General features: G+C 37.7%; 2 protein-coding genes across 10 annotated transcripts in view; both read left to right on the forward strand.

Moving 5' to 3' along the window:
* The window catches only part of LOC137576261 (uncharacterized), a 103,499-nt gene that overhangs the window by 68,323 nt on the left and 11,571 nt on the right, over positions 1 to 23,605 (forward strand). The gene's annotated exons all lie outside the window — the stretch shown is intronic.
* LOC137576260 (uncharacterized) overlaps positions 1 to 23,605 on the forward strand; it is a 57,623-nt gene that overhangs the window by 24,780 nt on the left and 9,238 nt on the right. Inside the window, 2 exon segments of the mRNA XM_068289265.1 lie at positions 19,642 to 21,987; positions 21,989 to 23,477. Of these exon segments, the coding sequence (XP_068145366.1) occupies positions 20,803 to 21,987; positions 21,989 to 23,320 (2,517 nt within the window). The 5' untranslated portion in view covers positions 19,642 to 20,802 and the 3' untranslated portion in view covers positions 23,321 to 23,477.

The raw sequence follows: 23,605 nt of genomic DNA on the forward strand, positions 1-23,605 counted from the left end.
GTCTTAAACTGTCGCCTAGTCGAGGCAGTCAGCTCCCCCCGCCAGGCATCCAGCGAGCCTTTATCCTTTTCTTTTGCGCTTCAATTTTTTTTTCCATTGTTGTGAGCAAAGGCAAATATTGAAATTAGAATACAAATTAAAAAGCTTTTAATGTAAACAGGCAGCAAGCAAAAATGTAAAAAAGAAAACAGTGGGATGCAAAAAAAAAAGAGAGAAAAGGTTGCGAGTCCTTCAGCCTTGAGCGACATAGTCGGAGCGTTGGTGGCGTCGAGGTTGTCTGGATCCTGTGCACATGCCACGCCCACCAAAAACATAACATAAGGGAACGCAACTTGACTGCTGCCGATGCCGATGCCGCTGCCGCTGCCTCTGCTGGAGCTGTTGACTTTGGCCTTGGGGTCTCAGCATTTTTGATTTGCGACTACATTGGGGGCTATTAAAATACGGAATCGATATATATATACATACATATATATTTATACATATGTATATGAAGTATACATATAAGGGACTACAAAAATTCCCACAGAGTGTATATGTCATCTAATATTCGATAAAACATTTTTGCGTTATTTTGCTTTAATTTCTTCTCTTCCATCACATTTTTCCTTTTTCTTTTTTTTTGCATTTTACAATTTCACTTTAGCTAAAAATATGACATTGCATATGTGAGCGTTATGGTGTGGTGTGCTTAATGTGTGTGTATTTGTGTGTCCTTTTTTACTGTTCACATTTGCTGCCCTTAAGGCAAACGAACGACTGAATAAACAAAAGCGAAAACCAAACAAATAAACAAACAAACATAGAGAAAGAAGAAAAAAGTATTGACCTGTTTCAATGTGTGTGTGTGTGTGCGTGTGTGGGAGTGTGTCAGGCCTAAATGCGAAATATAGTTAAATGTCTATGTCCAATATTTTGACAATCGTTACGACACCCACACACAGGACCGCACCATGAAATGTATGACACTTATTTGGCAGACTAAAACGAATGTCCCCACAATTTTTTGAAAATCGAACTGCCAATTTCAATAAATTTGTCTTTTCATTATTCAGTCTTAGTTATAGATTTAGAAATTTGAGTGGGAATGAAACGTAAGAGATCAATATAAAAGAATCTTTGGTATCATTAAGAACAGATTCAAGTAGAATATGAAACTACAATAAATCAAACTATGAGTTTATTGAAAATTTTGAAAAGTTTGGAGATCATTTGGTAAAAAAAAAAGACATTTCTGTGTCTGATGCTCATTTGGGTCCTTCACTTTAAAGAAATACTCACTCTCTATCTTAAATGTGACATCAAATAAGAGCATCATGGGAAATACGTAAAGAAAATTCGGGTTAAAACCCTGTTCCGTTTGACTAAGAACTGACCAAATAAAGGAAAACTTATCCGATTTTATAACTAGAAATTTAGCGATGAGTAATAATGAATACTTTTAAATCACTTGAGTATGTTTTAGTTAATTTAAAAAGAAATACACTAGATAAAAAAGAAAGCAAAGGTGCAAGTTGATTGGTTCTAAAAGAGAAGAAAATGGCAAGTTATTGGCCAATCTGTAGCCAGGCTAAGAATCTTTGACGAATCGCTTATAAAATTGCAAAAAAAAAAAAACCTAATCTTAAAGCTTCTAAAGGATATCTTGATAGAATTCTGATTAAAGCTAGGTTGGCAGCCACACACACATACACACACACAGACACACAATATCATTATGACAAACGTTTTATGGCATATAACTATTTGTTCAACTAAACGTTATAGTTTCGATTTGGCCAAGGGCCTTCAATTGACTTCATCCGTCCCTGCCAACACACTTACATACATATATATAAAAAGGATACTGAAAAAGCTGTATGTGTGTTTGTGTGTGTGTGTGTATGTTCTTGTGTTGTTTTTTTTTTTTTTTTTGTCCCTTTTCTGCCGCATTGGGCCTGCAGCACTTTTTCCGTATAATTATGGCAAGACAAACATGTGCCCAGTTCCAGTTACCGAGTTCCAGTTCCACTTTCAATTTGATTCCATTCGGTCTTCAATCAGCCATGTGCAGGCGTGCGTGTTAATGGATTTTACTTTGTCGTTGTGGCATGAGTTTGGCATTGTTTTTTTTATACTTAATTGTTGCATGCAGCTTTGCATAATTGAAAATTAATTATTCACAAATTGTTAAATTGCCAATGTAAGAGGGCCAAACAGGGCAAACTATAAATCATCCTCCAGGAGCAACTGCTCCCAAGCAAATTGAATCTGTTTTGATAAGAAAATAAACTGAAGAAGCTGTTACAAATTGATTGATTAATTCAATCAAAAAAGGAAAAAGAGAAATGAAAATGAAAATGAAAGAAAAACCAACCAAAAATAAAGTGAATAAAAGCGTCAATAGACACAAGCTGAGGCATGGCCTTTTGCGGCTGTTTACCTTATCGTGGAGGAGGCCACTGAGCAACCAGCCAAACAAATGGACAGACAGACAGACGGCTGGACGGTCAAATGGCTACAGCGAGAAAAATGAAATGCAATGAATATCCATTTCAGAGATTGCTCTTTTATGCCATAGAGTACTTTATTTATATACGTTTGTGATTAGAGTAATGCACTAGAAATAAAATATTGCTACTGCAACAGCAGCAGCAACATGTTTTAAGCATTAACAGCAAAAGTCAATTTGAGTGCCACATTTGAGGCACAAACTGCCAGCGGGCAGGAGGCGACAGCCAAGAAATGAAAATGAAAAACGAGCCAGTTTGATCAACTCACACACTCAAGTCAAGACAAAGGCAAGAAATCTATGGAAGAAAACTAGAAAAACTTTAAGAGATTGTAACCTAATCTATGAATTTCCAGAGTTTTGCTCTCAACTCTCATTGAGTTTGGTAAAAAAAAGTGAATTATTCCAGTTCAATCTTTCCAATAAGCATTTCTAAATCATTTTGTCTGCTTGATTTGATACCAAAATAATTGCTAATAAAGATTTCAATTTTTAATTTAAAATTCCAAAAAATAAGTTGCAACTGAAAAGGACTTGCAAAAGATAACAGGTTCAGTGCTGTAAGGATTTTCAGCTACTCTTGGAAAATTATGCAAACAATTTCTTAGAAAATTTAATTTTATTTGTTATCCTTTCACCAAACTTGGGAATTTAAGTTTAATATGTTAATATTGCTTCTTTTTGGCCAGCATATTTCAGCAAATTATTGAAGGGAAAACTTTTGCAAACAATTTGAATGGAATAAATTCATTTCGAATTCATGCACAAGTCTTGAATCAATGAAAGAAATATGCATTCCAATCAATCTCTGCTTGGACGAAAAATGCTTCAACTATATTTTTAGACTTATTTTCTTTTTCGATTTTTTGTTGTGTGTTGTCTTTTGTTTTCTCTGGGACTTGTCAATGTGTCACAGAGGAACCAATATGTGAAATGAACGAGAAGAGAACGAGAAGTAGCAAACATACAAATGCGACAACATCGAACAAGATGGCAATGTGACTGGTTGGTTGGTTGTCTTGTCTTTAATTTAGCCTGTCAGTTGAATGGAATATCAATAACCATAAACAGACATACCCATTTCTCTTGCGTTACATTACATTAGGTTACGTTGTGTTACTTTAACCGTAACGCCGCTAACGGTAACTGTTACTGTAAAATATGCCAACGGAATTGATGATGCAAATGAAAAATGTCAACTATTTGCGCGTACAGCATAACGAATATGAAAACGAAGGACAAGATGCACAGGATTGGGGTAGGGCACACGTACATTCATCCATTTCACTATGTGGATTCGGTTGTATGTGTGTGTGTGTGTTGGGTGTGTGTGAGTATATGTATATCCATGCTTATTTATTCATTACAAGTAATATGCATGGATATGACTCCCTCTTTCGCACGGTCGGTCGCTGGATCGTTGGCTCGCTGTCTCCCTACCTCCCTCCCTTCCGGCATCTCTATTTATTTCACAGTTTCGCTCTACTACTAGGGTAAGTTGTTGGGGAATATAATGTTGTATTTTTATACATTTTATATTCATGCCATTTGGCAAGGCACATTTAAAAAAAAAACCATAATAAACTTGTAACATGTATAGAGAGAGACAGAGAGGGAGAGAGAGTGAGTGCTTGGCAGAGGATGTATGTACGTATGGGTCGGCATCTGTGTAATTACGCAAAGAGCATAAGCAATTTTCACTCTTGACCAAGGGTAAAAATCCAAAATGGAGGGGATACGAGGTTGCTGAAGGGAAACAACAGCAAAAAAACAAGAGTCAGACGACCACAGAAGCAGCAGCAGCAGCAGCAAACACCAAGTGAACTGTCAGTGGCTGATAAACTGTTAAGCGGCTTGGCTACCACAAGAACTACAGAAGCAGCAACAACAACAACAACAACAACATCATCAACAACAACTTTAACAAACATAAAACTAAAACCAACTTTAGGCAAACAACTTTGTAAGGGGAATATGGGGCTTTAGATCTAAACTAGGAGAAAAAAAGTGTTGCATACTTTTTTGGGGCCGTGCAATATTTTCACCCATTTAAAGCCATTTTAGTATTCCGCTTCATTAATGCAAATAACTATAAGGTGGGCGTGACCAGGCACATTTCTCTTAACTTAAACTTACATAAGGCCAATAATGAGGCCATAATGAAACTTCTGCATACCCCTACCATCCAGTTCGGCTTATGGCAACTAATTCTAACAGGAAATGCATATAAAATTTTGAAGATTTCAAAATTTGTTCTTAAATTCATCAACGTATTAGTGTTTTCAGCATATTGAAGTAGTTTGTCAAAGTACAAATTATACCAAAAGATACCAAACTTCGACAAATGTCTATATGTACCATAACAAGATCAAAATATATTCATATAAATAGATAAAATGAATGAATAGTACTTTATTTTTGAATATTTTCTCAAAAGTTTTGGTCACCAGGCTTTAAAATTTGTTAACAACTTTTCTCACTAGAATTTAGAAAGGGATTTTCTCAAGTTTCTCAAGAATTTGATATACATATGTATGTACATAAATATGTGACCTAGTTGGAAGTGAATTTATTTGCAGTAAATATTAGCCCCTTAATCTTAGACTAACTTACATTCAACTTACAATCTTCAAAAAGGCAAGTGTAGGTATACTAGACTGAGATTCATGCATATTTCATGGCGACATGCAATTTTCACTTTACAAATAGAATTTTAAGCCATCCACAGAAGAATTGCAGGGTGTTGAGAGAGCAGTTGACAAGGAGAAGGTTTTTCGTTATCCGTTTTTTTTTTTTCTCTTTTCGTTTTGCAGTAACTGTTGCTTTTGGCTTGTGGGGCCCATTGCATATGCATGAATCGTCATCGTTAAACCGCAATCCGATTGCAATGCGCATCTATTTGGTTTGAGTGTGGGGGGATAGAAAGGTTATTCAAAGTCCCCCTCGACACCCAATCCAAGCGCCATTCGCTGGCTGGTATCTTTCTATTTGCATACAAGTCATCGGTATCTGTTTCTAGGCACTGGGCACATGGTCGTCACCCACAGCTGCTGTCAATCAAAGAATTTCGGAATCGTTGCAACTCTCATGTTGATGCCTTTGGTGTCAGTTGCCAGTTTGCAGTTTGCAATTGCAATTCTCATTCCACTTTCCATCCAATTTTAAGGTCATAAATTTTAGGTTGGATAGTTGCACTTATTCATCATCATCCTGATCATCAGTTGTATACAACAATACAAGCACTTGGCACACAAGGTCACAAGAAGATTTTATGGGAGGGAAAACATTTCATAAATTAGCATGAGATAGCTACAGATTGTCAGATGGAAATATAGAAGCAAACACATAAATGAAGCAAATTGTCTTTCGCCAAAAATTTTTGAAATACCAGCACGAAATTTGCATAAGGCATCATTGACGTCATTAAGGCTAAAAGGAAAAACAAAAAAAAAAAAAAAAAAAAATGGGAAATTGTGGAAAATAATGCATTTTGTTAATGTTGTTTTCCATGCTCTTAGAAGACTATTGTTTGGCATTAATTAATATGCAATTATTTGGTTGTGCAAGAGAAAATGTCATAATTGATTTTCTCTCTGTCTATCCTTTACTCTAGAGACAGGCGGGGTGAGACAAAGAGAGAGAGAGCGAGAGAAGAAACAAATGTGTATGTGAGTGTGTGTGTGTGTGTGTTTTATGAAATGAATATTTTCACTTTGATTGGATGAAAGAAAAATGTTGGCAAAATAATCATGATAAAGTGTACAGGCCAGATGCGAAGCCATCTCGCTCTTACACACACACACTCCTCCCCCTGTCCTGCTGTCTCTTTCACTCGCACTCTGTGTTATGTTCTCTGTCTGAAATTGAATGTAAACAGGTGCTGTGTATGTTTGCCAGTGGTGCGTAACGTGTACATTTACATTCCCCTGACCCGTAACCTGAAATTCATGAATTTTAAAGCTGGCCAAACGCAATAACTGTAGCATTGGGGTATGCAACATGGTGGCATGATGGCATGAGGGCTAGAGTATGCCACGGGAGCACATGGGCTTTGCTGTTTTCATTTTGCTAGCTGATATTTCTGTGGTTACAATGGCTTAAACACACACACACACACACACAGACACCCACAAAGTGAGAGAGAGAAGAGGTTGAGAGATTTAGTCTGTGTTACTCACTTACACAGATTGACAACTGTGCTAATTTTCCACTCAAATGTAATTTGAGCACAAATTACATTTCCAGCATGACACTGAGATTGCTCTACACTCACTTTCCTTTCCCCCGTTTTGACCTCCTCCCATTTAACTCTCTGTCTCTCTGTCTATCTATCTATGTGAAAATTGTATTAGAAATTGTAATTTATTTGCCAATTTTGAGTCCATATCTAAGAGTGTAAGGATCTATCATGCCCCGCACTTCCTGCGAGTGTGTGTGTGTGTGTGAGTGTGTGCTCCCTTTTGGGTATTTCCATTTACTCCATTTACCCATATGACTCTGTCATTATTAACTCATTGGTACTTTCAGTTGATGGCCAGTTTGGGAATCCAAATGGGAACGGGCCCGCTCCCAGCACGTTTCCCCTCACTCTGTCAATCACTTTCACTTGAAAATGTCGACCAAAACTTTTCTGGCCAATTTTCGTGAATTTTACCAAAAGTTTCATATTTTTTTTTTTGGATGCAGGAGGGTGGCGTGGGGAAGACCCTTTCTTTTGAGTGCTTAATGGTTGGCTCATGCAAGGGTCATCAAAATTTCCTTCTGTCTGCCTCAAATGGACATCGAAAATGACTGGCAAATAAAATGATTTTTATCTCTTTTTTGCAGAAAATATACGAAACAAAACTTAAACTAGCTGACAAAGAAATAAACTTGAAATACTTAACTTTTAGTCAACCAAATTACAAACTTTATTTTATTTTAATTTCTGCATTGATTTAATTACAGTGATAAAAAGTATTTATTTACATTTTAAATGATTTGTAACACATTTAATTCAATTTGTAGGAAATCAATGTATATATTTTTGACAATTTTTCAACAAATGTAATTAAAGGAATTCTTTTTTTGACACGAAATTGTCTTGTTATCAAATTCAATCGAAATGGTTTTTCAAAGAGCTATAAATTAGGTTAACAATGAGGGATCAGATAGACTTAAAGTTATATTTTTCCAGATTTTCAGGTTTTCTGAAATGATGATCCGTCTCTGGTTTATTCACAACTATATTTATCACTTTTAATTACTTTCTAGTATTGGGAATCCCCACATAAGTTCTTTAATGTTGATTTACTAAGATCAAATCAATTGAAAACTTTTTACAAATTTATCTAGAGTTATTTTTGGTTATATATTTTATCCCAAAGAACTTTATCCGAGTTGAACTTTAGACACCTTTTAAAACGTTTTCGTATATTTTACGCTGAAGAAGTTCTTTTTTTTTGCAGATCAAAGCAAATTCATAGATAATAACAAGCCTAATTAGTTTTCTTTCTGAAAATGAACTGTTATAGTTAGCCTGTTGATTATCCTTTGCATACTTTAGGGAACTTTAAATAACAATTGCCCAAAACCTACTCGAAATGAAAGTAAACGTTTAATTTACAGTTGAATAGACTTAATTTTTAGTTAAACGAGGTTTTCAGTTAGAAAATTTTCAAGCTAAACAGGTTTTTATCCTTCTTTCAGTTAATTTCTAGTTAAAGGAGGATTTTTTTCTACTTTGAGTACATTTTGGTACTTACTCCTCTTATGGGCGATTTCCCTTGAAATTAATAGAAAATTTTTGTTTATTAGCAGTTGCTTATTTTACGTTCTCTCTCTCTCTCCCTCTTTCTCAGAGTTACCATGTCATGTTGTTGGCTGTGGAAGCTTAGGTTACTAAGCTTTATTTGCTACACCCACACTCACACACTGACACATGGAGAGAAAGTTTTGCTTTGGCTTCTTGAGCTGCTTCTGCTCTGCTTTTATTTTTTGTTTGAGCGTTAATCTCTCTATGAACAAATATAACTATATACACATAACTATGTATGTATATGTGGTGTGTGGAGCGCGTGTGTGATGGATATGCTTGAAAAGTAATCAGCTTACAATTGCAATAGAAACGGCAAAAGTAAAGCCAAATGACAACACAGAAATATCATATCAAAATGTAGCAGGAACCAAATAAGAACTGAAATGGGGAAAGAGATAAGAAAAGGAATAAAAAGAGAAGAGTATTATGGAATATTTTTACCTATGTATAGGAATAGATATAGCAAAAAAAAAAAACCAAAAAAACACACCGTGTCGAGGGGTTACATGAGATATGTGAGATTTATGCGATTTCTGTAGAGAGAGAGAGGGAGAGCAAGATAGAAGGGGATGCTAAAAAACATCGCGACAACTGTCTGTTGTATGACAAACGGCATGATGCAACAAAATGGGGCAAAGGGTGTGGAAACAAATGAACATGCACCTATGTTTATATGTATGATGTCTATGTGGGTATGAATGATGCAAACAGTTGTTGAATGCTTGCAAAATTGTTTTGCGTGTAAGGCACTCAAACAATGCCAGTTCATGAGCAGGAAGCATTCGTCAAAAGTCCAGGACATTCATCATGTCATTCATGTCGCACAGTTTAGAATGTGCCAGCTTTTTTAAGTGTATATCCTGGCGACCGCCTTTTGCAAGTTGCGTGCAAGACCCAAATAATGTTTGCCCCCGTCGACCCCCCAACCCCTCAAGCGTTTTTGCTCAGCCTTCTGCCCTGTAAAATAAGATTAATTAGCTGTAGAAGATGTAAAAGGAAGAGCAATGGCAATGGCAACTGTTGGCTCCATATTGCCAAGGCAAAGCAAACACCTGAGATTTCCGTTTCCGCTGGGGCAAAAAAGAAACAGAAATGTTCATCTTGTTCTTGCTCTCTTGGCGTCTCTTTTGGGTTTTGGTTTTTGCTTTTCCTTCTTTGGTCTGTTGTTTCCTGTTACCTTTGCCAATATCCGCCTAACCGTTTCCCGTTTTGCCTTTTTTTTTTTTTTTTGTGTTTGTCCTTGGTCCTCCCTCGTATTGTGTACTAATTTATTTATGTTTCGCCAAATTATACGACATAAATGAATCAATATATCTTGTAAATTTATATATGTACGTATGTATTATCGAAGGGATAACTACAATTCTCTGGTCACGTTTCGACTGCAGCAGCTGTTTTCAGTTACAACTATAAAAATATTGTGCAATCTTCTGGGAGCGAGTGGGTTGGTAATATATAGATATAATATCATTTCGTTGGCATTTGCCAATTGCAGGACAAAAAAATTGATGGCTCACTGAGCTTCAAACATAAATCAATTAATTGAACTTGTCAGCTCACAAAAACAACAAAGAAAAAAAAGGAAAACATGAACAAACAACCACAATCAGTAAATATATGTGCAAAAGTTCTGCCTTTTACTTTTGGCCTAAACCCCAAACAAAAAAAAGAAGAAGAGAATATACATATGTACATTCATATATAAATATTTGTGTATACATCCTTGGCATAAATACATATATTTTCCAATGACAGCCGTTTGTTTGCCCTCATTCCTCTTTCTTCTTCTTATGCTGTGTCATTTAATGAAGTCTTCTTCTAGAGTTTCAAGAACATTGTCTGTACACACACACGCACACACACACACACAGGATATCTGGTTTACATTAGGTTTCTGCCTTGTTATTAATGGTCCAAGTGAGATTACTTTACGCAAAACCCACACACACACATAATAATATTGAAGAATTTATAATATCATTTTGGCTTAAAATTTATATACCTACCTACTTACTTACTTACATTGTATGTATATAGACTTTAACTCACAGTCAGTTAAATAGCTGGCCAAGTCACAAGCAGACTCACATTGCAGTCAATCATTCTCTGGGTAATTGGAAATGATGTTAACTTCACAAAGGGAAAATGCAATTGAAACAAATTTTCACATTTTCACCAGCAGCCAGGCCATCCGAAACAGAGTTAACTGAAAGGTTTCATATTAGACAAAAAAAGGAAAATAAACGAATCAAAGGAAATGGCAAAAGCTAAGATATTTTCTTTACACATACATACATTCCATATATGGTAATATTTCATCAACTTTTTGTTGGCGGTATAGAAACTGGTGAGTCGAAGTTGGGATATATTATAGCTTCTTTCATTTTTAATCATTTCTGAAGCTGAATTTTAATATACATTTCATAAAAATCTATGAATTCGTTGACTTGATTGAAAATATGTCCTTTTTACCTATTTATTTCTTACCAACATAACTCAAGAAGCTATTCTGAAAATAAAAGCTGAAAAGCAATCGATAACTTGATTAAAGTATCGCAATAAAACGATAGAAGTTAATTAATCTAAATTAATAACCCAGGACTAAAATACTACAGCTTAGCGGTGAAAATGATCTGATCGATGATGTCTGATCGATAATATCATAACAAAAACAATCAAATATGGCAAGACCATTGACCAAGACCATCTCTATTCGATAACAACTGCTTAGAAATGCGCCTCTAACAACCTTCCAACACTTCTTTTGCTTGTCAAATTTAATAGATATTGCATTAAGCTGTGTATCCAGACTCAAATTTGTATGACAAACGTGTAGTGTTTGAAGCAAATTTTGAACGTGGATAGTGTTGTTTGCAGTAATTTTCGTGTTTGAAGTGCGCGTTTTACGAAAATAGAACCGGTTTTATCTTCGACATGTTTGACGAAACTGATTTGTTTGTCATACAAATTTAAGTGTGGATACACAGCTTTAGATTTAATAATTTAGTTATACATAGCAAAAACAATCGACTTTGTCGACTTTCTATAAAATTCCATCTCTACTAGGAAGCATTTCCTCAGAAATGCAGCTAAAACAACCCAACCAACTCCTCTTTTGTTTGTCAATTTCAACAGAAATTGCATTAGAAAATTTGTCGTTTTGAACAGGAGGTAATGTATTAAATATAAATTGGTCTAATAGAAGACACAAGACACACACACACGAACACACAGACACAAAAACAAGCTTACGCTCACACACAAACACAAACGAAAAACAATTACGCAACAATAGCCAAACATATTAAACAACAATTTGTGGCATTCAGCCCCCTCCCGAAAAATCCCAGAGAATTTATGGACAACGGCAGAAAGTTGAAAATGGCTAGTGGCAGAAGAAGATGGTGAAGTTGCAAACACAAACAGAAAGAGAGAAGAAACTGAGAAAATCGTAGGAGCCATAAACAAGCATAAGGCCAATACACATGAAACCTTTCGCCATCTTTTGGCTAGATAAGGAAATGGCAGCAGGAGAATTTTGTTTGTTTTTCCTTTTCCTGCCTTCCTTTCCGTTTCTTTTTTTTTTTTGTCCCGTATCAAAGTGAAATTAAACTTTATGTTCAGACTTGGGGACCCTTCATTAAGCATCGGTTTTGCCAGTGGCCAGACGATGACGATAAGTGAAATAGAATGAAGCAAAGTTTTTTTTTTTTCTCTATAATTCTTGTGACTTCACTCCAATTCCATTCCTCATCCCCTGGTTTACCTTGCCAGGAAAGGAAATCTCTAAGCAGCTTTTGTGGTCTTGTAAATTCATTTAACAAACTGACTAAGAAATTTTTGCAGATGTGAGATTTTTCTCTCTCTTTTCCACATTTTTAGTTGGGTCAAAAGTTTTACTCCTTCTAAGCACTCAAACACAAATACAAACACATGGAGAAAAGCATTAGATGCTTTCCAAATGAAACTAATAACTTAGAGATGAAGTGAAAGTTCTTAAATGATAATAAGCCAATGGCAGAGGAAAAATATGTAACATTGTTTAGTTATATACTAGAAACAGGGAGACAAGAGACGAGGCAAATACATAAATATGTTTATATACAAATATCTGATAGCTGATCATTCAAATATTTATCCTTATCCTTATCATATTTATCCTTATCTTTTAAGGTATTAGGTATTTAGGTATAAGGTATTTAGTTATTAAATATGTTTTTCTTTACCATTTTTCTCAGTGCATGAATGTGGTACAACTAAGTTGCCTCTGGTCGAGAAGGATTCATCAAAATGCAAGAGAAAGAGTAGCCAAACCGAGGCCAGTCTAGGCCAGTCCAATTGAGTCGACTCTTAAGCAATACTTCACTTTCGCTAGGAGGAACTTTTCTACTTTTTTTTTAGTTTCTTTATTTTGTTGTTGTCTGGTCGAGGACAGATTTTGTATATAAATTTTGTCAAAAACTGTTGCAAAGCATTCAAGATGCTTGGAATTGTGTCTGAGTTTTTTTTTTTTTTTTTTTGGGTTAAAAAGTTTTACTGTGTGCAGTTATTTAATTGAATTTGCCACCGAAGGCGTTGTGGCTTTACTTCTACTGTTCAGGATGGTTGCTTTTGCCTGGACAGCCATTTCACATTTTGTACATTTTGTACATTTCGTACATTTCTTTGTACATTTCGTAAATTCTCGTTTAGATTTGCTCTGGGTGAAAGTTCAGTTCTGTTTAGGGGATAAGCGGAAATAATGTGGCCACAGTTCTCTGGGCAAGTATTTGAAAGTTTTTACGATTGTTTATTAAAGAACTAAGCGCACTTAATAAGCTTATGGACAGGCACACACATACACCTACCTAAAAAGGACTTAGAGAAAGCAAAGTCTTATGGGGAGAGGAGAGGAGAGGAGTATAGCAGACCAGTCCAGTCATAGTTGGGCGTGGCGGCAACAGGCAACTTGCAACGTCAGCATTGTAAAATGGCAGTAAAAATGCTTGCCATCCACAAACAATTCAAATTAAATAGAAAGTCAAAAATGTTGAACTGCCACGAACAACAATAAAAAGCCAGAAAACACAGCAGAAGCAGCAGCAGCAACCGACCATAAGAACCAGAAGACGCTGACGAATGGTGAAACAGAGAGAGAGAGAGAGAGAGAGAGAGAGGCAAGAGTAAGACACAGGCTAAGGCAAAGAATAAAGGCAAACTAAAGCAAGTATTGTGATAGTGGAATTTGTTTTAAAATAATATTGCATAACTGCAGGCGCACCAGCTAACTGCAGAAGCATCGAAAGACCATCATCTAGCAACCCGTTTCGTGTGCAAAGAAAAACAAAGAACACAAACACAATCCAAAAATACTTGCTTATACTTATATATTTATATAAATATGTCTAAGCATGATGTTTGCTTTGGCTTTTCAAAGGACTAACACTCTATGAATGCATTTTAAAAGCGTGAGAGAGAGAGAGAGAGACAGAGAAAAATACCAAACTAAAATGCCTTTTTAGAGGCAAAACTTAAACTAATATTTTAGCCTTTGACCCACTTCAGCAGCAGTCAGCGAATTAGTTGACTAAACTTTTCATTTGGTTTTTGTTTAATTGACAAGAAAGCGTTGTAAAACTTTTCGCTCAAGTATTACTCTAAGCACTCACAGTTGAATTGATTAGAAAGTCACGGATAAACCAAGTTGTTGAATATAAATTCAAGAGTGTTTTTTCTTTCTCTCAGAATTTTAATCTTTTGAATACAAATGTGAGGAACTGCAGTAACTTGAACTAGCAGTTATAACTATGTGAGATATAGTAAGGGAAAATAAAGACTAAACACGAATAATTAAATGAAAGTTGCAATTTTATACCAAATGAATGAAGAACCGAATGAAGAGACAGAATAAAGGTCCCAAAGGTTCGATTGACCAATATATGAAGTTAGAGTTAATCAAAAACTAGTCACACCTTTAAAATTGAATGACCATTGAAACATTTAATAAACAATCGACATCGAAACACTTAGTTTTTAACATTTTTGTTAAATCAACGAATTTAAGGGATCTAATTTAACTAATACTTAAAAAACACCTGACACAACGAACGAACAAAAGAAGATATACTGTAAATATGGCATGAAGAAATGGACGTATCCAAGGGGTAGTCCAATAATGACTCCTTGAAGTAAGACCCTTCTCGCAAAATATTTTCTAGATCCATCAATGCACGGAACAAAGTCAAATTATTTTGAGAAACTTGATTTTTGTACAAAGAGCACTTTCTCTCTCAATTTCGTCTGCCTTGAATTAAGATTTCATTATACTTTAACTTAACTGGGTAACTTAGGGGAGGACAAGCGTGCCTATTGCTCTGGGCCTTCCGCAAAAAAGGAACATCCGGAAGTTAGAGGCCTCATAAAATGAAAAATTTCTGTCACAAGGCAGAGCAAAGTTCATTTTAGGCCATTTATACATTTAGAAGATACATTTATATATATAGAAACTGTTTAAAGTTCTCAACAAAAGTTCCTCGATCCCTAACAAAGTCTCTTTCCCCAGTTTTCTTCATTTCAACGAATATTTGATTTGACAATTGATGAAAAATTTCCAGGACTCCTCTAAGGCATAAATTAGAATTGGAATTTATATGAAAAATACTTTAAAAGCATTTATCTTTATTAGCTTAAAAAATCTGATAAAGTAATAAAATTCTTCAGATGTTTTTGTTAAACCTCCTTATTATATATTTAAGTTGAATTTGAAAGATACAAAGGATTCCTTTGATACTGAGAATAAAAGTAAACTATAAATGGCGACACAGTTTCCAGTTTAAATTCCTCCATATGGAAGAGCATTATTTAATTGTGAAATGTACACACACACAATGTAAACATACACGTATGCACACACACACACGCACACACAATCATACTTATACCGAGGCAGAGCAAAGGGAAGAAAGAATTTACCATGGATGATACTAAAAGGCGCCAGTCTGTAAGCGTATGTTCAAGCGTGTCGCGAACACGAGAATGCATTTCCTTGCATAATTTTCGGCATTTAATCGGATTATGCGATGAGATGAGAAACGAAGCGGGAGAGAGCAACCTTTACAACAAATCAAACCATACAGACGGAGCAACATCAGAGGGCAAAGCCGGCAAGAGTCCTTGAGTAAATATATTTATGGTTGGAGAGCAGGCAAAAAAGATTTCGACACAGTAGAAAGAATGAAAAGAAAGAAAGAAGCAATCCAAACCAAACCGCTTGCGCCACATTTAATAACATTAAGTGAGGGAAATGTTTGTTGTTTGCAGCACTTATGTATGTATGAATCCGACATTGTTGTCTTTTGCAGGAATCCACACATTACGTATGTATGTGTGTATGTGTGTATGAGTTTCATCCTGCTTGCTTATCTTTATCCAGCTGATGCTGCCGTAATAATGGAAGCGGCAATTAATTGCTATGCCAGCCAAACCATACAGAATCCTGACCAGAAAACCATGGGGCGTGTATTTAATGCCGTTTTGATTTTCACACAATTTCCAATTCCATTCACCCACCAACCACTCTCACTCACTTACTCACGCACCGCCAAGTGGCCCAACATGTCGGAGAGTTCTGCGGCTGTCAGCCAAAAGGAGGTGTGGCTGTTCAGTCGGTTTTTCGGGGCGGACTTAATTACGCACGTATGACTGTTTAAATTGGCTCTGGAGTTGTTCGGAAATGTTAGTTTTATGTTAATTAACTATTGTTTATGACAATTAACCTAAACTCGGATAATTATCAGTTGAAGTGTCTGTGCGGTAAGAGAAGAGAAGTAGGAGAAAAAAAGAACCAAAAAAATTATTAATATTAATACAACAAAAGCAATTTCCTCGACAGAGAGAGAGTGAGTGAGAATGAGTGACCTAGGCAACCTACATATTTCGCTTTTGTTTCTACCTTTTCGGCTCAAAGTGAATCAGAGTTAAAGCCAATTTGCTTATGTGCCAGGATTTATATATAATTCCTCTTATATTTGATATCCTGCGAAATTTGACATGCGAAACGTGTCTCAAAAGGGAGCAAACAAAGAGCGGGAGAGCGAGGTTGAGGAAATGGGGCATAGAGAGTGGCTCTACCACAATGAAATCTCGTTGGGCTTAGTTCATATTTTCCGTTCTCAGTTGCCCAGATGTTTGAAGTTATGCCAACGTGTCAGACGTTGCCATTGACAATGACACCACCTGGCTATGGCTAGAAGAACCACCGATTCACATACTTACATTGAAAAGCGTATTATGCCAAGTATGTACATATTTTTACACAGTAGCGTATTATACAATGGCATTCGGTAAATGTTTCTATGAACGAAAATAGAAAACAAGATTAGATACCAATCCATCCAATCAAAGTCCTTTAGTTGCCAATGCCCTTTTAGTACTGTATTTGACCTTAATCTTAATCTCTTAATGAATCTTCCTGAACCAAACACATTTGCCTTTTTCCGAATAATGTTAATGGAGACTGTACAATTTTTATTTGATTTTTAATGCACAACTTAAGAAACATTCTGTTTTGGAAATGTTCTACAATCTTTTATTTTGTTGGAGAATCTAAAATTCCTTCACTCCAAGTATATTTGCTCATACTTTTGTCTGATGCCTTCATACATGTCTTAGTCCGGCTATGTGTATTATAGCTGACTGCTTCGGTTTCGCCACACCCTTCTCATATCGGATGTTTTTTGCCCTGGCTAAACATTTCATTTCTTCCCCATTTTAAGCTCTTTTAAACATATTTAAAGTACGTGATGTTAAGTGTCTTCTGTGCATTTGGGACCTCTTCTTGGCTCCAATTGGCCTACACCCCGCCCTGCTTCGAACCGATATACTTTTGGCGTGTTTTCTTTTTCATTTTTGGTCTTTACCTTTTTTGCATAAGCAAATTTTAATATGTTTAACTCGTCCCGCAAAAAAACGTCGGCCACAAAGAGTTGAGCCTCAGCGGTGGCAACTTCATAGATTAAATTTGATTATGCCACATTACCACATACACACACACAGACACACAAAGAGAGAGAAAGGCAAACAACTACGTGACTCCATAGAAGTTGTAAAATGTAAATGGTACGAAAATTAATCAAATTATTTGCTGAAAAACCCTTGAAAAGTTTATTCTTCAATTTAACTTTGTTCTTGTTCGAAAACGTGTAGGAACAAAAGTAACTAAATAAACTAAAGTGTTCATATTAAAGATAACATTTTAAGGCTTTGAAAAGCTTATTAAAGAATATTTGATATTTTTGAAGGGCTTCTTCTTCTAATGGAAGAGATGTAAATACTTGTTCTAATTAACTTTGGACTAGGTGGGTAAATTTTAAGGTTTGAGTAATTAAACTACAAAAAAAAAACAAACCAAAATTGTAATCTTTCAATGTCTACTTCTCATATGTATCTCCAAGGACATTTCCTTTAAACTCATTTATTCAAAAGATGGTGGAAATGTATCTTCTGCGTGATTAAAAAAAACTGAGCAAAACGCAAGCTATTCCTTTGTGGGTATTAGCAAAATCCTCTTACCTTACAGCAGTTAATGTTCAATGTTGAATTTATGACAGCTTAACACATATTTTCATCATTTCAGAGAAATTTTTAAACTGCAAAAATATGCGAACATATTTATCATTCATTCGGCGAATGAAAGAATTACCTTAAAGAAAAGAAATTTTTGCTGTTTTTGAGATGCAAGAATATGGAAACTGCGTTTTGTAAAGATATATATGATTCTTTGTTACTCTAGCATAATTTAAGGGGGAACAGAAAACATATTTTGTTTTTGAAGCAAAACTGTATACTTCACTCTACTAGCGGAAAACAGGTGTGAATAAGCGTTGTTTGTTCTTTTTTTTGTGCTAAATCGCATCCAGAGCAAAACAAATTCTTCTTAACTGTTGTTCTAGTTAAAATAGTAATTAAAATAACGTAGCTACACTTACAATCGAGTAAGTTTAGTTAGCAGAAGCAATTGCGTAAACGGTTTGACCAAGTAAGGATCTGAATATATCATTGCTAGTTTCTTAGACAAATTTATCCAAACATAAATATACAAAACAAGCATGGGGCCACCTTGAACAATTAGAAAAAATAAGGCAAAAGCAAATTCTTTTCTTTTAAAAGACTTCTGAAAAATTTATGAAAAGTAATTTGCCACCAGCCAGTAAAAAGAGATGATTTGTGCTACATTTTATTACTTATATAAAACGCTAGGTATTTGAACTATCCGTACTTAACTTACCTAAGCTAAACTGTATGAGGGTAAAAGCCTAAAAAATAGTACATTAGGCCATAATTATTAATTGATTAATGCTCTAGATAGTTAGTTTAAAAGTAAGGGAAACCTTAACACACTTGTTTATATCAATAGCTAAAAAAACTCACTCAGATTGTTTTTTTTTTCCCCGGTATGCGTAAAAGTGTAGCATACATTTTAGGGCCTTCTTTAAAGAACTAAAGTCTAGAAGAAGGGTAGTAAAATACTATGAAGAGCGATTCCGGAGACACAAAAAAATGATGGAAAATTTACCCAAAAAGTAGGCAACAGAAAAACTTCTTTGAAAACAGCAAACTAATTATGAATCACATCCTGTGACTATTTATAAGAAAAGTTTGCACTAGCACCAATCTATAATTAGATAGACAATCTGCCAAACACTTGTAGATCCTTAAACCAATCCAACATCCAAGTCATTATATTAAACATTTCTTGAAAATTAACTACAAATCCTCTGCAAAGGCAACACAAAAAGATTTCCATATGATTCGTTGGATTGTTGCAACATCAGCTATGTTAGCCTAATATATCAATTTAAGCTCAACTCAATTTAGCTCATCAATTATGTATGTACATGCAATTGATGCGATGACAAGCAATGATGTTGCCTTTTGGGTGAAAATCTGACTACAAAGAGGGGGTTGGGTGGGGGGTGTGGGACAAAGAGGTACATATACATAGTATGTATTTCCATGTCATTGTTCTTTCAGCTCATTAAATGCAAATCTCTTTCGATACTGCTTGACTCTATTTGCATTTTCCATGCGCTTTTCTCTGTGTTTTCCTTTTGAGTACCGATTTAAGTTTTACTCTTTTGAACTCAACGATGGCGTTTTTTTCTTCTAATGCACACACACACAGGACACAATAGAAAAAATCATTGCAGCTACAATTTACTATTCACATCACAATCGAACACTATCTCCAACCAAGTGAACCACCCAACCACCCAACTCACTCAATCACCTAACCTTACTTTTCACCCCACGTCACGCCCCGCCCGTCCAGCTTGCTAATACATTTTTTTTACGTATTTCTCTTCTCTAATTCTAGTTGTGCTTTTGTATTTGCCAATTTTAATGAGTGTAGCAAAAATACAGACAAAACACAACAATAACAACAACAACAAAAACATCAACAAACAGTAACAACAACAACAAAGAGCATTTTTTATGTACAAGCAAAATCTCATCAACTCATTTGAATTGCAACAACAACAACAACAAACAACAACAACCACATACACAATGTGACAATAAAACAAAAACAAATCTAAATATTAGAGAAAAAAAAGAAAAACAAAAAATTCACAGAGAGAAGAGTGTGAAAGTAAAGAGAAAGAGAAGAGAAAAATAGCAAAAAAAAAAAAAAAAAAAAAAAAAAAGGATTCCCACTTGCACTTAAAACTAGAAGAAGTTGAAACACTCAGCAACAGTGATAACTCTGCAACAACAACAACAACAACAACTACTTTCACATTAGAAAAATACACACATAAAAACAACAAACAACAACAACAAGAACAACAAACAACTTTAGTTAACCGAATGCCTTTTGCACATTTATGTAATACACTCTCTCGGTGTTCCGTGTGCATATTCCGTGTCCATTACCCACCACCACCACCACCACCACCACCACCACAACCACAAGCAACACCATTTATCCACACTGTGTGTACTAATAATATTGTGTAGCACCCCAAAAAATCCAAAAACAATAAACACAAAAATTATAAATAAACCACCACCCACAAAACCAACCACCGCAATAAACAGAAGATTAAGAGCAAGCACAAGCAACTAACCAAATAATCGAGCACCACCGCAAAAGAAAAAGACAAGAGAGATCACTGAGAGAGGGGGGAAAGGAGAGAAAACCGAACCACCGATTATAGTATCGAAAGTAAATCGTCTCGCCCCCCCCTCCCCACAAACACAGAAAAACCAAAACCAAAAACAATTTCCCAGCCCAGCCCGAGCCCGAGCCCTAGCGAGAAAACGAGAGACCAGGTCAGTTGTGTGTATCTGTGTGCATCTGTCTAAGCATCTCAGTGTGCATCCTCTCAGTGTGCCTGTGCGTGTGTGTGTGTGTGTGTAGTAGTAGTAGTTACCCAATAAAAGTCCTGCTCCTGCTCGCCACACCGCCCTACCAAATACCAGCACCACAATTGCACATTACTACCATAGATACCCACGGCAGTACTACTACCGCATGGAGCGCGGCACCAGCGGTGGTCAGCACCAGTCGCACCACCATCACCATTCACCACAACCACCACCTACATCACAACAGCAACAACAAAAACACCATCAACAGCACCACCAACATTCGCGCCATCAGCATGTTGTGGCCGTACATAGCTATGATCCGTATCTGACGGCCGGAGCGGCGGACGAGGAGCACACCTCGGGCACATCATCCTTCGACAATCCCGCCACTAAAAAGAAACCACCCAAGCTGAAGCCCATTCATCGTTCCCTATCGATGGCCATTGATAATTATGCACCAACGGCTGTAATGTCATCATCTTTCGATGATATACAAATGGATCAAATGATGGGTGGTGGTCATGGTCATAATGATGATGATGATGATGTGGATGATGATGGCATTATGATAAGTGAGCAGCCACTAATTCATCGCTCGGCCTCGCCGCTGCCCGTGCCTAGATCGGTGGCTCCACCGCAGACCCTAGCAATCCCAGCACAACACCTTCCTCATTCCCAGCGTGGAGGCATCGGCAGTAGTGGTGCCTTATCTCCAGCCCTATCAGCCCGCCAACAACAACAACAACAACACCATCATCTACAACAACAACAACAACAACAACACCAGCTGCATCTACACACATTTCAGCATTTGGCCGCACAAGCCCGCCAACAGCAACAACAACATCCACAGCATCTTCAACACCGCCAGCACTCGCACTCGAGCTCGCCCACATCGCATGCGGTTAGCCCGGTGCTCGATCGTCAGCATCGTCAGCCCGACATTTATTTGGTCAGCAGCAGCAGCCTGGGCGATGGCTTGAGTGTGGGAGTGGGTTTGGGCATGGGCATGGGGGGCATAGGGATGGGCCGATCACCCTTGGGCGGCAGCACATCACCGATACAATTCATCGATGTCGATGATATGCAACCGATACCCAAAGTCCAATCGGCTCAATCCCGCTCAGCAGCGGCAGCGGCCGCCCAAGTACTCAAGAAGAATATGTTTCGGCGCTCAGACACTATTGATGTGCATCCGTCTACCAATTTTCAGATGAAGAAAACGCATTCCTTCCACGCACAACAGGATCCCGCCGCAATGGAACAAATACAGCTAGCTGTCGCCGCCGGCTCAGCTGCCTCCAGTCGTCGCACTAGTTCGGTGCGGGCCAATTTCCTAATGCCCGGCCCCCCCAGGCGGTGGCAAGGAGCATTCCCGTAGCCCGTCACCCAGTCGTCGGGGCTGTCGTTCGCATCGCTCTTTCAACGATCCCGGCCGCAGGCCAAGCACTAAACCCGAATCGGTTGTCGAATCCCAAATACGTCATCCCTCTCTCAACGATGATCTAATGGATCCCACACTGGCGGCCAGCCAATCAATGTTTCCCCAATCGAATCTATCGCTGGAAAATGAACTATTTGTCGAATCACGTTCACGTAGCAATAGTCATACGAAAATGGAGGAGCTTGGACTCGCCGAGTTAACCGCCGCCGCTGTGGCCGTGCAACGTATGCGCAAAAGTTCGGGTTCATTTGAAGATGCAGCCGGTTCCAGTGCCACCCATCCGCCATCCGCCTCGAATAGTGTGAAACAGAAACGTGAAACACATCCGCACTCCAGACAACAGAGTACGCACAGTTTGGAACTCGATGGCAGACCATCGACCTCGGCGCATACCCTGCAACTGCATAGTGCTGCGGCAGCGGCCAATGCTGCCTATCACTTTAAGCGCGGCGCTCAACACGGACGCTCCCTGTACCTGTCGCCCAGTAATCTGGAGGAACTGACTGTCCATCGACCGGGAGTGTTGGCCGCTGCAGCTGCCTTTCAGGGCACCAATGCCAGTGCCAGTGTTAAGCAGGCCAAGGCCTTGCATAGTGCCAGTGTGCGTTTGCGCAATTATCGCGAGACTTTGAGTGCTTCCAAGAAATCGAAAAGTTTCATTGGCGATGTGGGACCTATTAGCAGTAGTAGCGGCGGCGGCAACGTCGGCCTGGATATGGGCGATGATTTCGAGCTCAGTTCACCCCACCGACGCAATAGTCGTCCCCTGTCGACGGCTGTGCCCAGCTCTAGTGTGAATATCGATGAAATCAAAAGAAGTCCCCGTCCCATAACATCGGCCGCAGCGGCAGCTTTCATTGAGGAGAAGCGTCCCAGTTTCGAGAGGAAATCATCGCTGACGTACGAGCATGAGCTAAGTGATGCGGCATTTGCCGCCCAAGTGCTGAGGCCTTTTCATCATAAATTGGCAGCCGGACGCAAGGCATCGGTTAGCGGTGGCTCGCACAAACTGAAGAAGAAGTCCCTTAGCGATGAAACCGACGAGGATGAGGAGGCCGATCGCAAACGCAAGCGTATCGTTTGCATTGTCCTGGCCACTGTACTATTGTGCCTTGTCTGCGCCAGTGTGTTCGTTGTCATTGTCACTCTCACCTCCGGCCAGAGTCAGTCGGGCAAGAAGGCGCATTCGTTTAGTAGAGATACACCAGTGCACTATACGGGCATGCGACCGTCATGAACTGCCCTAAGAATAACATCACTTCTACTGCTTTTCTTCACTAGTCATCGATTTCTTGTGTTGGATGAGCTCCTTCTACTTCTTCTCCCACTCCTCCTGCAAATAGCTTTAAAGAAGAAGCCAATGGAAACGCCACTGCATTAACATTGAAAAGCCTGTAAGTTGGGTCAAGAGACCGTGTGTCTCTTTCTTTAAATTGTATGCACAAAATGTTTTAATTGTTTTGCCATCTCACTCCTATCATATCATCCTTATCATCATTGGGATTAACACTTATCAATGAGT

The sequence above is a fragment of the Drosophila tropicalis genome, unplaced genomic scaffold, assembly GCF_018151085.1.
Source record: "Drosophila tropicalis isolate 14030-0801.00 unplaced genomic scaffold, ASM1815108v1 contig_593, whole genome shotgun sequence".
NCBI lineage: Eukaryota > Metazoa > Arthropoda > Insecta > Diptera > Drosophilidae > Drosophila > Drosophila tropicalis.